We start from the raw sequence: 13,586 nt of genomic DNA, 5'->3' as shown, positions 1-13,586 counted from the left end.
CAACTTATTTGGTTTCCTTAGTCATGTGTTTCTTTAAACATGGACTCTGGCTCTTTTGCAGGTTATATTCCTGTTCTCCGTATCCCCCTTCTTGTCCTGCCCTATCTCTGCTTGCCTTGTCTCTAGGCAAACCCTCTACCATTGAGCAATATCACAATTCCTTATTTGAAAATCTGAGGCAATATGGAAGTATACGCAGGTGAGCCTCAGGCAGGTTTCTATTGGCTTGATTGAGGTCTTGTGACAAGCCAACCCTTTCAGCAGGCTGAGCTCAGCTATTGACCGGTTGAACCTTGGCTACAGATTCAGTGAGACAGCAGCCTGAGGCCCCTTTGATGTGAGTTCCTGATTCTAGTGGAGGCAAGTGTGCCTGTAAAAAAGTCCCCAGCAAGCACTGGCTTTGACTATGCATTTACTTCTGCTTCCTGTGAATCAGGGGCTTGACCCAGGCCATACTGGAGAAAGGAACCTCGTCTGAAATGCGGATGGAAATGTCTCAAATTCCTGTGTGCATCTCAGACTATTTGCTCACTTTAACCAGTTGAACATACCTAGTCTGAAACTCCAAAATCCAAACTGCTCCCAAATCTGAGACCTATGCTTTGTCATACTGGTGCTAAAGTTTCAGATTTCTGAACATTCTAGACTGTGGAATTTTGGATTGGAGATGCTCAGCTGGTCCTAGTCTCAGGTGAGTAGGCTCACCCCAAACTGCTGCTGTGTCACACCGTGTTACTTTAGGAGCTGCTCTGAAATCAGAGCGCAAAACAGCTAAGTCTTCAAAAAGGCTGTGCTATTATCTCTGGCCCGGGATTTTGGTGTTGCACCTGACCCAAGTGATCTGAGCATGTGCTCTAGGAGGAGGTCAGTCCACACCATGGTTCTGATCTACAGGAACAGAGAATGGGCCTCCTTTAACTCATTCTCTGTTCTCTTCCAGGTTATCAATGTCACTGGCATTTCAGTGGGGCATGGCTTGTCTTCCGCCTGTGACACCCTCATCTCCCAGGTAAAAGGAAGTGCCCGTTCTCAGTGACTCCACACATGTTTCTTTGGTGTAGATGGAGGAGCTCACTCAAGAGGAAGAGTCATGTGCACACACAGATAGGGAACTCAGAGCAGCAAGCCCCTGCCACCCTTTGTCAGCCACAGACTCTGATTTTCCCTGCCACCGTCTTTGAAGTGTGGCTAGGGTTCTTTCAGCTCTAGCAAAAAAGTGTTGTTCTGCATGTCTGCCTTTGATCAAACAGGGGGCCTGTGTAAAAGCCCCTCCTATAACTTTCATGTTGGAGTTTGGTGTGGTCCTGGGCATCCATAACTGAGTCTGCATCAGGGCTATCTGAAGGGTTTGCCAGAGTTCAGGTTCCTGGGCCCCACCCAGGGCTGTGGGTGAGTGTTCAGCATCCTCCAGGAGCGTGGTATTCCAGCTTGCATGTGATGCTCTTTGACCGTGATAGGTTACATCTGGATAGATGCACCATAAATGGAACATACCCTAAGATGAAAATGCATCAAATCCCCCTCACCTAGTGGATATCCCAGCTCAGCAGCGTGGAACACAGCTTGGTCCCCCGTGATTCATAACTGAGTGAGAGCTGTGGCTCCTGTGCTGCCCAGCACTGAGTGAGAGGGTCACACCCCATATCACTAGCCCCGGGAAGGATCTAAAGTAAAACTTCAAGCCTGGTTTCTACCATGGGTGCATTTCTTTTGCACCAACTTGGAGTTGAAAAGTTAAGCCAGTCCATCTTAAGCAGAGGGCCATTGGTACTTGGTATTCTCACTGGTGTGTGTTCCCCTTTATATCTGGTCTGAAGTTTCCACATCGGTTTTACTGGACAGAAAGCTGAGAGACACCGGCACGCTCTGGCTTCTGTAAGTTGGTAGGAGCTGGTGCCCCATGCTGCGGGTCTTTGGCCCAGTTCCTGCTTTAGTAGGTCTGGAGTCAGGCCCAACTATCTGCGTTTCTAACAAGCTTCCAGGCGATGCAAACCTGACAGCATGCTAGAACTGAATGGGACCTTTGACATGTCATTGTTACTTGGGTCCTATGTAGTGTATTTTTGTGATGGTGGGCAGTGCAGCCAGCCCAGCTCTCAATCAGTCACACCATCTTTCCCTAGAGAGAACGGCCAAGCCACCTGCTCTCCTTAAGAGGCATGACTGAAGGCTTCTGAAGGACAGGTGGGGTGTGCTGCTTCTGTTTAATGTGTTTGTTTGCCTGTGCTCCCCAGACATTCGGGAGCCAGAACTTGAAGCACGTGGGGGTTATCCTGCAGAGGGGGATACTCATCCTGCTCCTCTGCTGTTTTCCCTGCTGGGCACTCTTCATCAACACTGAGCACATTCTGCTGCTCTTCAGGCAGGACCCGGATGTATCCAGGTAAGGCAAGGTTGGGGGCAGGGCATCCATCTTTGTAGAAAGATCATCCATACTCAGCCTCTGGGTGACAGAGACCAGGGAAATCACACCAAGATGAGCTCAAGCTGCTTGGCTGGTCCTTCCCAGGCACTGATACCTTCCCTATCTGACTTGTGAGACCTGGATTTCCTCTCATTACTGGCTTCCAGGGTTGAGATTTGGAGTGGAATTGCATTCACGAACATCTTCCCATTGGGATGGCAGTCTGTGGCTTGTTAATACTTAGTGATTTCTGACCACAGTTGGTATTAAAATCACCGTGGTACTATAGATAATTTTCTAGGTCTCATACACCTAAGTCCTTAACTGGCACAGGTGAGGCCTAGACATCAATAACTTTCAAATCTTCCATGCATGAGCTACCATGTTTGAGACCCACTGACTTAACTGACTGAAACATTTGAAAAGCACTTGCCACAAACCAGTAGTTCTGAACCCACAGGCATTTGACAATAGCTGAAGACATGCCTGGATATCTCATTGGGTAGGGGGACTTGGGAAATAGGAAGGCTGAGAGACAGCTTGTGGTGTCTCCTGTAGCTCCTGTAGCCAGTGTGAGGCTTAGAATCCCTGCCCTAGACCTTTAGATGGGAAGAAGTGGGAAGGTGAACCAGGATGCAAGGTGGTAGATTTTGTTTGGTTTTCCATTTGCTCTGACTGCTGAAGTCCATTTATTTAAGAAGCTTGTTAGAAATGCAGCAGTGTCCTGCCTCTTCTGGGGAGAGGTGGCCTCTGTCGTCATTTTCACTATTTTCTATTGTGTAGGCTCACCCAGACCTACGTCATGATCTTCATCCCAGCGCTTCCTGTGAGTTTTCAAGGGGTCAGAGACTCCATTATTGGGTTCTTGGGTGAAAAGTGGCTTGGATGTCATGAGCTCAGTCTGACGTAATTCTCACACATGACATTGGCTCATCACAGAAGTATGCTTTTAATTATGTCCCTTACAGACATACCAGCATTTGTCTCACAAACAACACAAGAAACTCTAGGGTGGTAGTCACTGCCTTGACTTCTATCCCTGGTGTATCCTTGGGGTATCCAACAGAAGAGTCCAGAATGTGTTTTTAAGGGGTAAAGTTTTGTCCATCTCAGATCCCCCCAGAGTATTACTTTGACCTTTAGATAGTTGTGTGTTAATGTTTAATAACAAGTTGTAGGTAGTCAATGAACTGCCAAAGCCAAGTTTATTCAATTGGACAGAGGGCTGGATGTTTTCTGGGACTGCCCTGTGGCTGGGGGCTTAAACTTCCTCACAGTTCTGAAGGCTAGAAGTCCAAGATCATGGTGTGGCTCTCAGTGGTTTCCCTGTGACACCTATCCTTGGCTTGCAGGTGTCCCTTTTTGTTCCCATATAACATGATTGTCTCTTCTTATAAACATACCAGTTGAGACTGGAAAGATGGCTCGGCAGTTAAGAGCACTGGCTGCTCTTCCAGAGGGTCTGGCTTTGATTCCCAGCACCCACAACTGTCTGTAACTCCAATGTCAGGGGGGATCTGACACCTTCATAAGGACATACACACAAAAGCACCAATGCATATAGAATAAGAATAAATAAATCATTAAAACTGTTATAAGCATACCAGCCCTATTGGATTAAATCCTACACCAGTGTCCTCATTTTGATATATTTAATCACCCTCTAAATCCAGTTGCATGTGGCAATAGGGCTTCTGTGTGTGAATTTGAGGAACTCAGTCTGCCCTAATGGTAGCCATTTGCCCTCATAATTGGCATTGTACTACTTAGTTCATCATAAAAAGTAAACTTTTTATCTTTGTATTCCAGGGGATGGAGCCCAGTGCCTTGCATGCTAAATGAGTACTCTATCCCTGAGCTATACCCTCAGTCCTACCCCTTAAAACCACTTAAATGTGGTTTTATTATCCCACCAAAAAAGATGAGAGCTGGGCTATACGAGGATGTCAGTGTACACCCCAGGAGACAGTACCTCCTTTTGCCAGACAGCGAGTCAGGGGTACCACTTCTGTTGGTGGGACAAAATACTTAACCGAAGCAACTTAGAAAAGGACTTACTTTTAGCTCATAGTCCCATGATGGTATGATTGGCTCCTTAGTGACCCCAGGAGAATGCTTGCTTATAGCTCAATGGCTCCCCAGGAAGCAGGCATTCAGGTCTGTAGTGAGGCCAGGCAGAACCCATGACCCCATATCTCCCAAACGTTCCACAGCTTCCCCAAACAAGCCTGACTCTCCGAGGACCACATGCCTAAACACATGAACCCGTGGGAGACATCCATATCCCACCAGGGCAGGCACTGTTTGGATTATGTTCATTCATATAGAAGGTGTGTGAAGCCCCTGGATCCCAGACACTGCTTGCCCCAGGTTTAAATGAGGCTGTGTGGAGTGGAGGGCAGTCAGGGTGCCTGTGGGAAGAGCCTGCTCTGACGTCTAGATCTCTGATGAACTAACCCTGCCCTCTTGCTCTCTTGTAGGCAGCCTTTCTTTATACGTTACAAGTTAAATACTTGCTCAACCAGGTAATGTGGACTTCCCCCTTTCCTTTGGGGGTGGGGCTGAGAGAACCAAGGAGATGGGTGGAGGGAACTGGCCTGCTGAGGCCACTGCACGATGCTTTGCACACAGGGCTTTGACGTGGAGAGATCTCTTAAGTGACATCGAGGAGTGAATGGAGCATTACTCTTGGCTCTGAAAATTTATATCCAGTTCCCACTTGGAAATATTGCCGTTGGCAATGCCGAGATTAGCATCTCTGTGTTTTTTGGCTCTTTCCTGGTACAGGCCTGTCTGCTCTCTGTAAAGGGTTGAGGGTCACAGTGGCTTGGCTGGGTCTAGGGCTTCCACACCTCTTCTCGGTTTGTTTGAAAGTTCTTACTTTCTGGGGACAGGGTGTAAAAGCTCAGACTGTATTGATAGCAGAGAATAGTCAAGACTCTTTGTACATGGCCATTGCCAAAGGCCCTGGGAATGATGGCCCTGACTTATTGGGAGTGGGTTTTTGAAGATGGTGTGTGATTTAGGACTGTGGGCTTTCTTCTAGAAAAGTCCAGGTGAAGGAGAAACTGGTTAGAGATCCCCTTCACACAGGCAGGCTTCTTCTAGCACATATAATAGGAATGCATGGATGAGGGATAGAAAGAGGCAGGGAGGTTTCCCACTTACTGGATACTTTATTAGCGTTAGTGTTGTATGCTTGAACTAGTTGAACACAGGTGATGGAAACAGCATTTCTAATTGGTCTCCAGGCTGTCTCTTCCCTGTCTAGACTCTTGTGTGAACCGGGTAGAATCCTCTGCATGGGACAGTGGCACCTGCTTGTCATTCTGTCTCCCAGGAGTGTGGTGACCTCTTATCTCATGGCTGCAGGGAGGAGGCCGGAGAGTGGGAACATGAAGAGTCCAATAGCTGAGGCTGAGGGAAGGACCTGGTGGTAGAGAATTGTAGCTGAGAGGAGCTGGGGGATGTGATCTGAATTATGGTGGACCAGTGTAGCTCTGGGGTCTGGGAGGGAAGTGTGCCAGGCACCAGTCACTAGGCAGGAGAACTGAGTGTGGTCAGACTGCTACAGCCGAGAAGACACAGCACACATGGCTTAAGAGGAGCAGGCTGGCTGGCCTGCTGGAGCAGTGTGCTGTCTCTACTGGGGACTGGGTTGGTAGAAAACAAACTAATTTGTGTTGCAGAGATGAAAATTATGAAAATAGTGGGATGACAATGGTCTAATAAGAAGGAAGAAGTGTCCCAAAGGAGCAGGATCCACGGTGAAGGGTGGGCTCTGGAGTCTGGGCAGTGGGCTCTGGGAGAGGCAGGAGTGCTTTAGCCTAAGCATACTGCTTGTTTGGAGGAACATGCTCCCCTGGAAGAGGGCACTAGTTACAAAGGGAGAAGAGGAAAGACAGGGAACACAGACCCACAGCAGAGGAGTGAGAGGATTTGAACCTGTGTCTTCTGGAAGAGCAGCCGATGCCTTAGCTGCTGAGCCATCTCTCCAGTCCCCTGTCTTAATGTGGGGCATGAAGTAGGGAGGGCATCCCCCCAACCCCCTGCTCCTGCTTCCCAGAGTCGGCTATGAAAGAATCCGCTCTCCATTTCAGAAAGAAATATAGTTTCACATGGCCTTTGGTCCAGCGTCTGAATTTCAGTTTTGGTGGAGAAAGTATAGTTTATCTTCAACCTCTGGCAAACCTTCCGCGGTGCTAATTCCGGACAGTCTGCACACAGCAGGGGGACCTCTGCTTTTGTTCTCTCCCTGCTGCCTTCTCACCTTCTACCCCTTGGAGGCCAGAGCTCTCTCTACTTACAGCAAAGAGGAGGACCCACAGGGGAGGGGAGAGTGGGCAGGAGAGAGGCATCCCCAGCTGACTTCCTGCTATGCCCAAGTCCTCTATTGCTTCAGCATGTAACGATGAGTGTCATGTCTGTGTCTCCTCGTTCCAGGGCATTGTTCTGCCGCAGATTGTGACTGGCATCGCAGCCAACCTTGTCAATGCCCTGGCCAACTATCTGTTTCTGTATCAGCTGCATCTAGGGGTGATGTGAGTTCAGCTTCCTGTTGGGCAGGGAATCCCGTATTAGCTTTTCCAGGGGGAAAGAGGGCAGTTTAGCTGGTGTAGGTGTGGCCTTCTTATGCCCTTTGGAAAGTGCTGTTGAAGTGAAGGGGATACTGCCCTAAACAGGAGTAACCTCAGGGCCTGTGGTGGAGGAGGGCACAGGGAGGGGTACATGGCTCCCCCGCTCACCAAGTCAGGGCGGAGAGGGTGGAGCACAGTGTCCACCCACAGCTGCTGGTCTTCCCAGGGGCTCAGCGATAGCCAACACCATCTCCCAGTTTGCCTTGGCCATCCTCCTGTTCCTCTACATCCTCTGGAGAAAACTACATCAAGCCACCTGGGGAGGTAAAGACTGCCTTTTGATTGGGCCGTGGCTTTCGCCTGAAGGCTAGACGTATTGGAAACTCATCTGCTGTCCCTGCAGGGTGGTCCTGGGACTGTCTTCATGACTGGGCCTCCTTCCTGCAGCTGGCTGTCCCCAGCATGCTCATGCTGTGCATCGAGTGGTGGGCCTATGAGATCGGCAGCTTCCTGAGTGGTGTGTATACAGAGGGGACAGCTAGTGGGAACCGGCGGGTGGGAACCGGCTGGGCTGCGGCGAGGCATCAGCTGCCTGTCTTCACCAGGTATCCTCGGCATGGTGGAGCTGGGAGCCCAGTCCATCACCTATGAATTGGCTATCATTGTGTACATGGTAAGTATTCAAGACCCTGTCGTGTGGCTGTGGTAAAGGTGTCCTGTTTTCGATCCTGAGAGTCCCACAATGAACAAAAGCCATTGGTGTTATTAAGTAATACTGTGTAAGATGGTTCCTAGACATAAAATGTCACCCTGGAGCAGGGACTGGTGATATGGACATGCAATTCCACTTGCTCAGAAGGTGAAGATGGGGAGTCACAAGTTGAAGGCTGGACTTCACGAAGGAATAAGATAATTTCTCCAAATAAAGACAGTGGGAATAGCTCAGTGGTAGAGTGTTTGCCTAGTACTCATGAGGCCCTGGGTTCGATCTCTGTCCTCTTCTCCCACAAAGTCATCTTGGATCCTGGATAGGCCCTTTATGCCTGGTATGGTCAGGTCTCTCTGTAAGCTGAAGGGGAGTGAGGTAGGCAAAACTCCCCAGAGATCTGCTTCTTCTGTTTCTGGTCCAGCTCAGACCTAAAGTGGTTGACCCTGTTCCCACAATGTCCCAGTGCAATGGCCTGGGGGTGCAGCCATATTGAATAGAGGTCTGGTCACCAAGGTCAGCTACATGCGGGTTCTATCTCTGAGCACTCTGTGCCATCCATGTATGTGCCAGCTACATGCGGGTTCTATCTCTGAACACGATGTGTATGTGTATCTCCTGGGGAGACACAGAGGAACGGGAAACAGGACAGCTTGTGTGCACACCATGTCCACAGAGGCGTTACTGGCCGTAGTTAATGGGTAGCGCTGCCTGGGTGTCTGCCCACCAGTGGAGGAATGGGTAGACCAAGAATGTTCACACTCACGGTGGAAGGTTGCTCACCCTTGAAAGTGAAGCAGACTTTGGCATGCTAGAAAATACATGGTAGAGGCTTTTCTGTCACTTTGTGTTACCAAAAGCATCAACCTAGAACTCTGAAGGGCTCTCTTTGATAGCTTGTACCGCTTCAGAAAGCTAAGAAAGGGCTAGGCTATAGTGTTATAGTAGAGTATGCCTAGTGTGGTTAAGACTCATCCCCAGCACCTCGCAAAAAAAAAAAAAAAAAGCTTTTTTTGTTTGTTTGTTTTTTTGAGAAAGGGCCATTTATAGTTTGGAGAAGGATTCAGACAACTGACATTCTACCCTCCATAGTTTATATTTAAAATATACAGGGCATACACACTTTGGTTTTTGGTTGGGTGTTTTTTTTCCCCTGAGGATCCAAGCATGCAAGGTCAATGGTCTACCTCTACCTCTTGGGGGTATATAGTTTTATTTTTACTGCCTGTGGAAGACGTTTTTTAACCTGTGCTTCATGTTTTTTATATTTTACTTATATCTCATATTTAACTACATTTATCAGTGTTTGAAGTCTATGAGCCCATTATCTCTAAGCCAGTCTTTTACTGCCCAATATTTAATCTATACTATTTTAATAAGATCAACAGCACCTCAGGATACCTCCTAGGACAAATATCTTTATGCGATTTCTGGATTTTTTTCCTGTCTGGAAAAAAACAAAAGAAACAAAAGATAAATGCTTACACTGCTGGGAGGTGGTGGCGCATGCCTTTAATCCCAGCAATTGGGAAGCAGAGGCAGGTGGATCTCTGTGAGTTCCAGGACAACCAGGGCTGTTACACATAGAAATCTTGACTGGGGGGAAATGATAAAAAGACAATTGCTTATAAGTCTCTATGTATGCTTTGTACATATCTTGTCCTCTGTTTTCTACAGGTGCATAAAAGTGCATTTATATTTCTCCCCAGTTAGAAGAAGGTTGTACTTCCTTCTCTATAGATGTGCCAACTGCCCAACTGCAAATAGGGCAGCATTTACAGGTTCCCTGGTTGTCTGCCATTACTTGTTCTAAAGATGTTTTCTGCAATTTTCCCCTCTGGCATACAGGAGACACGTCCTGTTAATGCCCTTTAATCATTAATGTCCTTTAATTGGGAACAGGGCCTTGGCCTTTCTTTCTCTTTCTTGACCATGACGTTTTCCCTCAGTGTTTCATCCTAACTAAGCTAGGACTCTCCACTTGAGGAGGGAATTCTATAAGAAATGATGTGTCCTTCTCAGGACACCATACCATGAGGCACATCACATGAGCATTAGCTTGAGGTGTGTGGTCAAGTGTTGCTGATAGCTTTCTTCATGTCACATTCTTGTCTCTCCCTTTCCATGAAGGAATTGTTGGAAAATCTGTTTGTCACTGTAGTGACGACCTTGAAGGTGGGAACACAATCTCCTGTTTCTTCTATGTTCCTTACTTTGTGTATTAGATTTTCTTTAACCCTCACCATGGTTATCCCAAGCGATTCAAGTGGTAAACATATAGAAATTAATGGAAAATCTTTACTGAATATTCACTCCGCTTGAGATACTGGTCTAAGCAGCTGGCCATGTGTATGCTGTAAAGACTCCATTACTAGAGTTTTTGTACAGATAGAATGAAACATCAGAGGTTAGCAATTGACTTAGCGTCACATGGGTAATAAATGCAGACATGTCAGGAGTTGAATCCAGACAGTTTGGCTTCAGAACCTCTACCCTACTTACAATACCTTTTCTGGTATTTTCTTTAGCAACATTTCTGCTTTGTAAATGGAATCTCTCTGTCTTTCAGAACAGACACTAGAGTGGATTCTGGTCAGCCCATCCTGCATACTGGTCCCTATATCCTAGAGGACAAACGTGATTGCGTGGGGTCCTCCCTCCCAAAACAGAGATTGGAAACCCTTTAGAAGAGCCTAATCTATTTTGAGAATCCTACCTTGGAGACAGAGGTTCCTCATTAGCCCAGGGCTTCCAGCAAGGCCGAAGAGATGTTGCAAAGAGCCTTCAGAGCCCTTGGGACATGTTTTGCCAGTGAGGCGTGAAACACCGGCTGAGTCCGTGTGTGGTGTCTCAATGTACAGTTTACTGTATTTTCTTTCATTTTAGATCCCTGCAGGCTTCAGTGTGGCTGCCAATGTCCGGGTGGGAAATGCCTTGGGTGCTGGAAACATTGAACAGGCCAAGAAGTCCTCAACAGTTTCCTTGATAGTCACAGGTGCTTATATCCCTTAGCCCGAGGCTCCTGGTGCATGCAGGCTGGGCATGGGGCAACCTTCCTCCCCACTTTCTGTGACCTCCCTTTTCACTGTGCCATTTCTCCTGATGCTTTGCCCCCAGAGCTCTTTGCTGTGACCTTCTGTGCCCTGCTGCTAGGCTGTAAGGATCTTGTGGGCTACATTTTCACTACTGACCGGTGAGTGCTGGGATTTTCTTGGCATGCAGGATCTGCAATAAACAGATTGGGTGGGCGGTGTCATCACGGGCGGCTCCCTGGGATAGCTGCATCTTGGCAAAGTGTTCTGAGTTATTTGCAAGATCAGAAACCTCACTGACTTACTTGAGGAGAACCTGATTGCTGAGCTAGAGAAACCAATTTGTAATCTGAATATCAAGTTAGTGGACAGTATGCTTTCGATAGACACGATAGTTATGAATTTTTAAAAATTGCTTTAAATTACTTTGTGTGTGTGTGTGTGTGTGAGAGAGAGAGAGACAGACAGACAGACAGACAGACAGATAGACAGACAGACAGACAGACAGACAGACAGACAGACAGAGGGAGGGAAGTCAGAGGACAACTTGCAGGAGGCAATTCTCTCCTACCTTGTGGGTTCTGAGGACTGAACTCAGGTCATCAGGCTTGTGCCATCTCATGAACCCTCATGTATTTTTCTTTTGTTTTTTTAAGTCTTTAATACCACTGTTTACATTTGCAGACAGAATTTGCATTGGCTCTTTAGTGGTAAAATTTTTGCCTGCCACATTTGCAGGTTGGCTGGACATCCTAATCCCCTAATTAAAAAAAAAAGTGCTTCAAAATCTGAAAGTATTTGAGCACCATCGCACTATAAATATGTGGTGCGTTTGTCAGTTCAGGATTAACAACAGGATGAAACAAATTAAAATAGATGAATGCTAGCCAAACGTTGGTACAGCTCTGAGAAGCATTATGGCTCAGAGCTCCCAGAAGCTTTAAGACGCCCAGCAAGGATCAGGTCTGAGCCATGGTCCAGCCCCGCACACCTCCAGAGCAGTAGCGCTATGGGGTCTTCAGTGGTCTTGACTTGTGGGCTCAAAACTATTGTGGGAACAATCAGGTCCTCATCCGAAGAGTGGAGTAGAGTCTTGGAGACTGAGGCAAGAATGAGGCCCCTGGCCGGGCGTTGGTGGTGCATGCCTTTAATCCCAGCACTTGGGAGGCAGAGGCAGGCGGATCTCTGTGAGTTCAAGGCCAGCCTGGTCTACAAGAGCTAGTTCCAGGACAGCCTCCAAAGCCACAGAGAAACCCTGTCTCAGGAAAAAAAAAAAAAAAAAATGAGGCCCCTGCCTGCAGTTCCAGGTGGAGTCCTGGAGGCAGGCTCAACTGAGCCCCTGCCAAGGAGGCCTCATGTGCTGGGGGGCCTCTGTCTCAGGTGAGTCTGTCCCAGTGAACACTGAAGGCAGTTGTCTCTTCCACCTCCAACGAATGCCGATGACCCCCGGACTCAGAAGCCCAAACGAGTAGGGTACTGGCTGTGACTGGCTGAATGTCAGTATGGAAATAGGGTCAACAATAGGGATAATTGAAGAAGAGGGGTCAAACCTGGAGAGGTGGGGAAGAACCCTGAGCCCACCAAAAGGTGTGAGAGTTCACAATCAGGGGTTCAGGCCTGTCCCCGGAGATGCTTGTTAAAACAGTCCAACCGCTGGGCATTGGTGGCGCACACCTTTAATCCCAGCACTCGGGAGGCAGAGGCAGGTGGATCTCTGTGAGTTCGAGGCCAGCCTGGTCTGCAGAGCGAGTTCCAGGACAGCCTCCAAAGCCACAGAGAAACCCTGTCTCGAAAACCAAAAAAATAAAAAATAAAAAAATAAAACAGTCCAACCACTTCTGGAGTTCCCTGGAGGACCTCTGTCTCTTTTTACTCAGCCTGGATTTTTCTTCTGCAGCTGCTGCACCATTATCAGCAGTTAGCTTTCAGGCTTGAGCCTGCTGGCTGCCAGAAGACTGCCCAGAGGGCTGCTAGAAAGCCCAGGGATGCAGGCATGCACCCCCGACGATGTGAAACAGAAATGAATTTTGTGTATAGACTTAAGTCTTCCCCCCATGGTAGTTTATAATGTCTATGCAAATATTTCGACATTATTTCAATACACCTGAGTGGAAAGCACTTTGGTCCTGGGGAGTCACCTTGGTGTCTCAGATCTGCCAAACTGCCTGGCTTTTAGAGTTTTAGGATATATTTGCCACACAGATTAAAGTTTTTTTTTAAAGAATCTTACCAGTGAGCTGTCTTAAAATTGTGGTGCAGGGCCTGGCATTGGTGGCGCACCACGCCTTTAATCCCAGCACTTGGGAGGCAGAGTCAGGCGGATCTTTGTGAATTCGAGGCCAGCCTGGTTTACAGAGCGAGTTCCAGGACAGCCTCCAAAACAATACAGAGAAACCCTGGAGGGAGGGAGGGAGGGAGGGAGGGAGGGAGGGAGGGAGGGAGGGAGGGAGGGAGGGAGGGAGGGAGGGAGAGAGAGAGAGAGAGAGAGAGAGAGAGGGAGAGGGTTTTTGTCTTCCTCAGGAAGGCTAGCACTGATATTCTTACTATATACGAATATCATAGAGACACTTGATGCTTTATCAGTAGTCACAAATTGCAAACTGGCTTTTTCTTCGTGGATTCTAAAAGCTTGGAATACATACAGCTGCCTCAGGTTCCTCCTCACCGGCTTCTCTTTTGTCTTTGGATGGGAGGCTGACATTTTCCCCGCCTCAGCCATCCAATTGCTCACTTCAGGGTGGGTGAAGAAGGCAACCATGAACAGTGCAGCTTTTCTTTCTCAAAGGGTGGCCATGGAATCAGATCGGGGTTTGAGCCAGGCCGGGAGGTATGAGGGATTTCCTGTGCCTCCCACCATACGAATCCTG

The 13,586-nt window shown here is 48.0% G+C and overlaps 1 protein-coding gene across 2 annotated transcripts in view; it reads left to right on the top strand.

The window, feature by feature from the left end:
- The window catches only part of LOC121141355 (multidrug and toxin extrusion protein 1), a 59,503-nt gene that overhangs the window by 24,629 nt on the left and 21,288 nt on the right, over window positions 1–13,586 (top strand). For both annotated transcript variants that reach the window (XM_040748806.1, XM_040748805.1), the window contains exons 3-12: window positions 941–1,009; window positions 2,235–2,383; window positions 3,188–3,230; window positions 4,885–4,929; window positions 6,848–6,945; window positions 7,208–7,305; window positions 7,385–7,498; window positions 7,587–7,654; window positions 10,574–10,682; window positions 10,805–10,880. In XM_040748806.1, the coding sequence (XP_040604740.1) occupies window positions 941–1,009; window positions 2,235–2,383; window positions 3,188–3,230; window positions 4,885–4,929; window positions 6,848–6,945; window positions 7,208–7,305; window positions 7,385–7,498; window positions 7,587–7,654; window positions 10,574–10,682; window positions 10,805–10,880 (869 nt within the window). The remainder of the gene's footprint in view (window positions 1–940; window positions 1,010–2,234; window positions 2,384–3,187; window positions 3,231–4,884; window positions 4,930–6,847; window positions 6,946–7,207; window positions 7,306–7,384; window positions 7,499–7,586; window positions 7,655–10,573; window positions 10,683–10,804; window positions 10,881–13,586) is intronic.

The sequence above is a fragment of the Mesocricetus auratus genome, unplaced genomic scaffold (assembly GCF_017639785.1).
Source record: "Mesocricetus auratus isolate SY011 unplaced genomic scaffold, BCM_Maur_2.0 Super-Scaffold_100007, whole genome shotgun sequence".
Classification (NCBI taxonomy): Eukaryota; Metazoa; Chordata; class Mammalia; order Rodentia; family Cricetidae; genus Mesocricetus; species Mesocricetus auratus.
The sequence above is the reverse complement of the archived record's forward strand: the minus strand, read 5'-3'. Positions and strand labels throughout refer to the sequence as shown.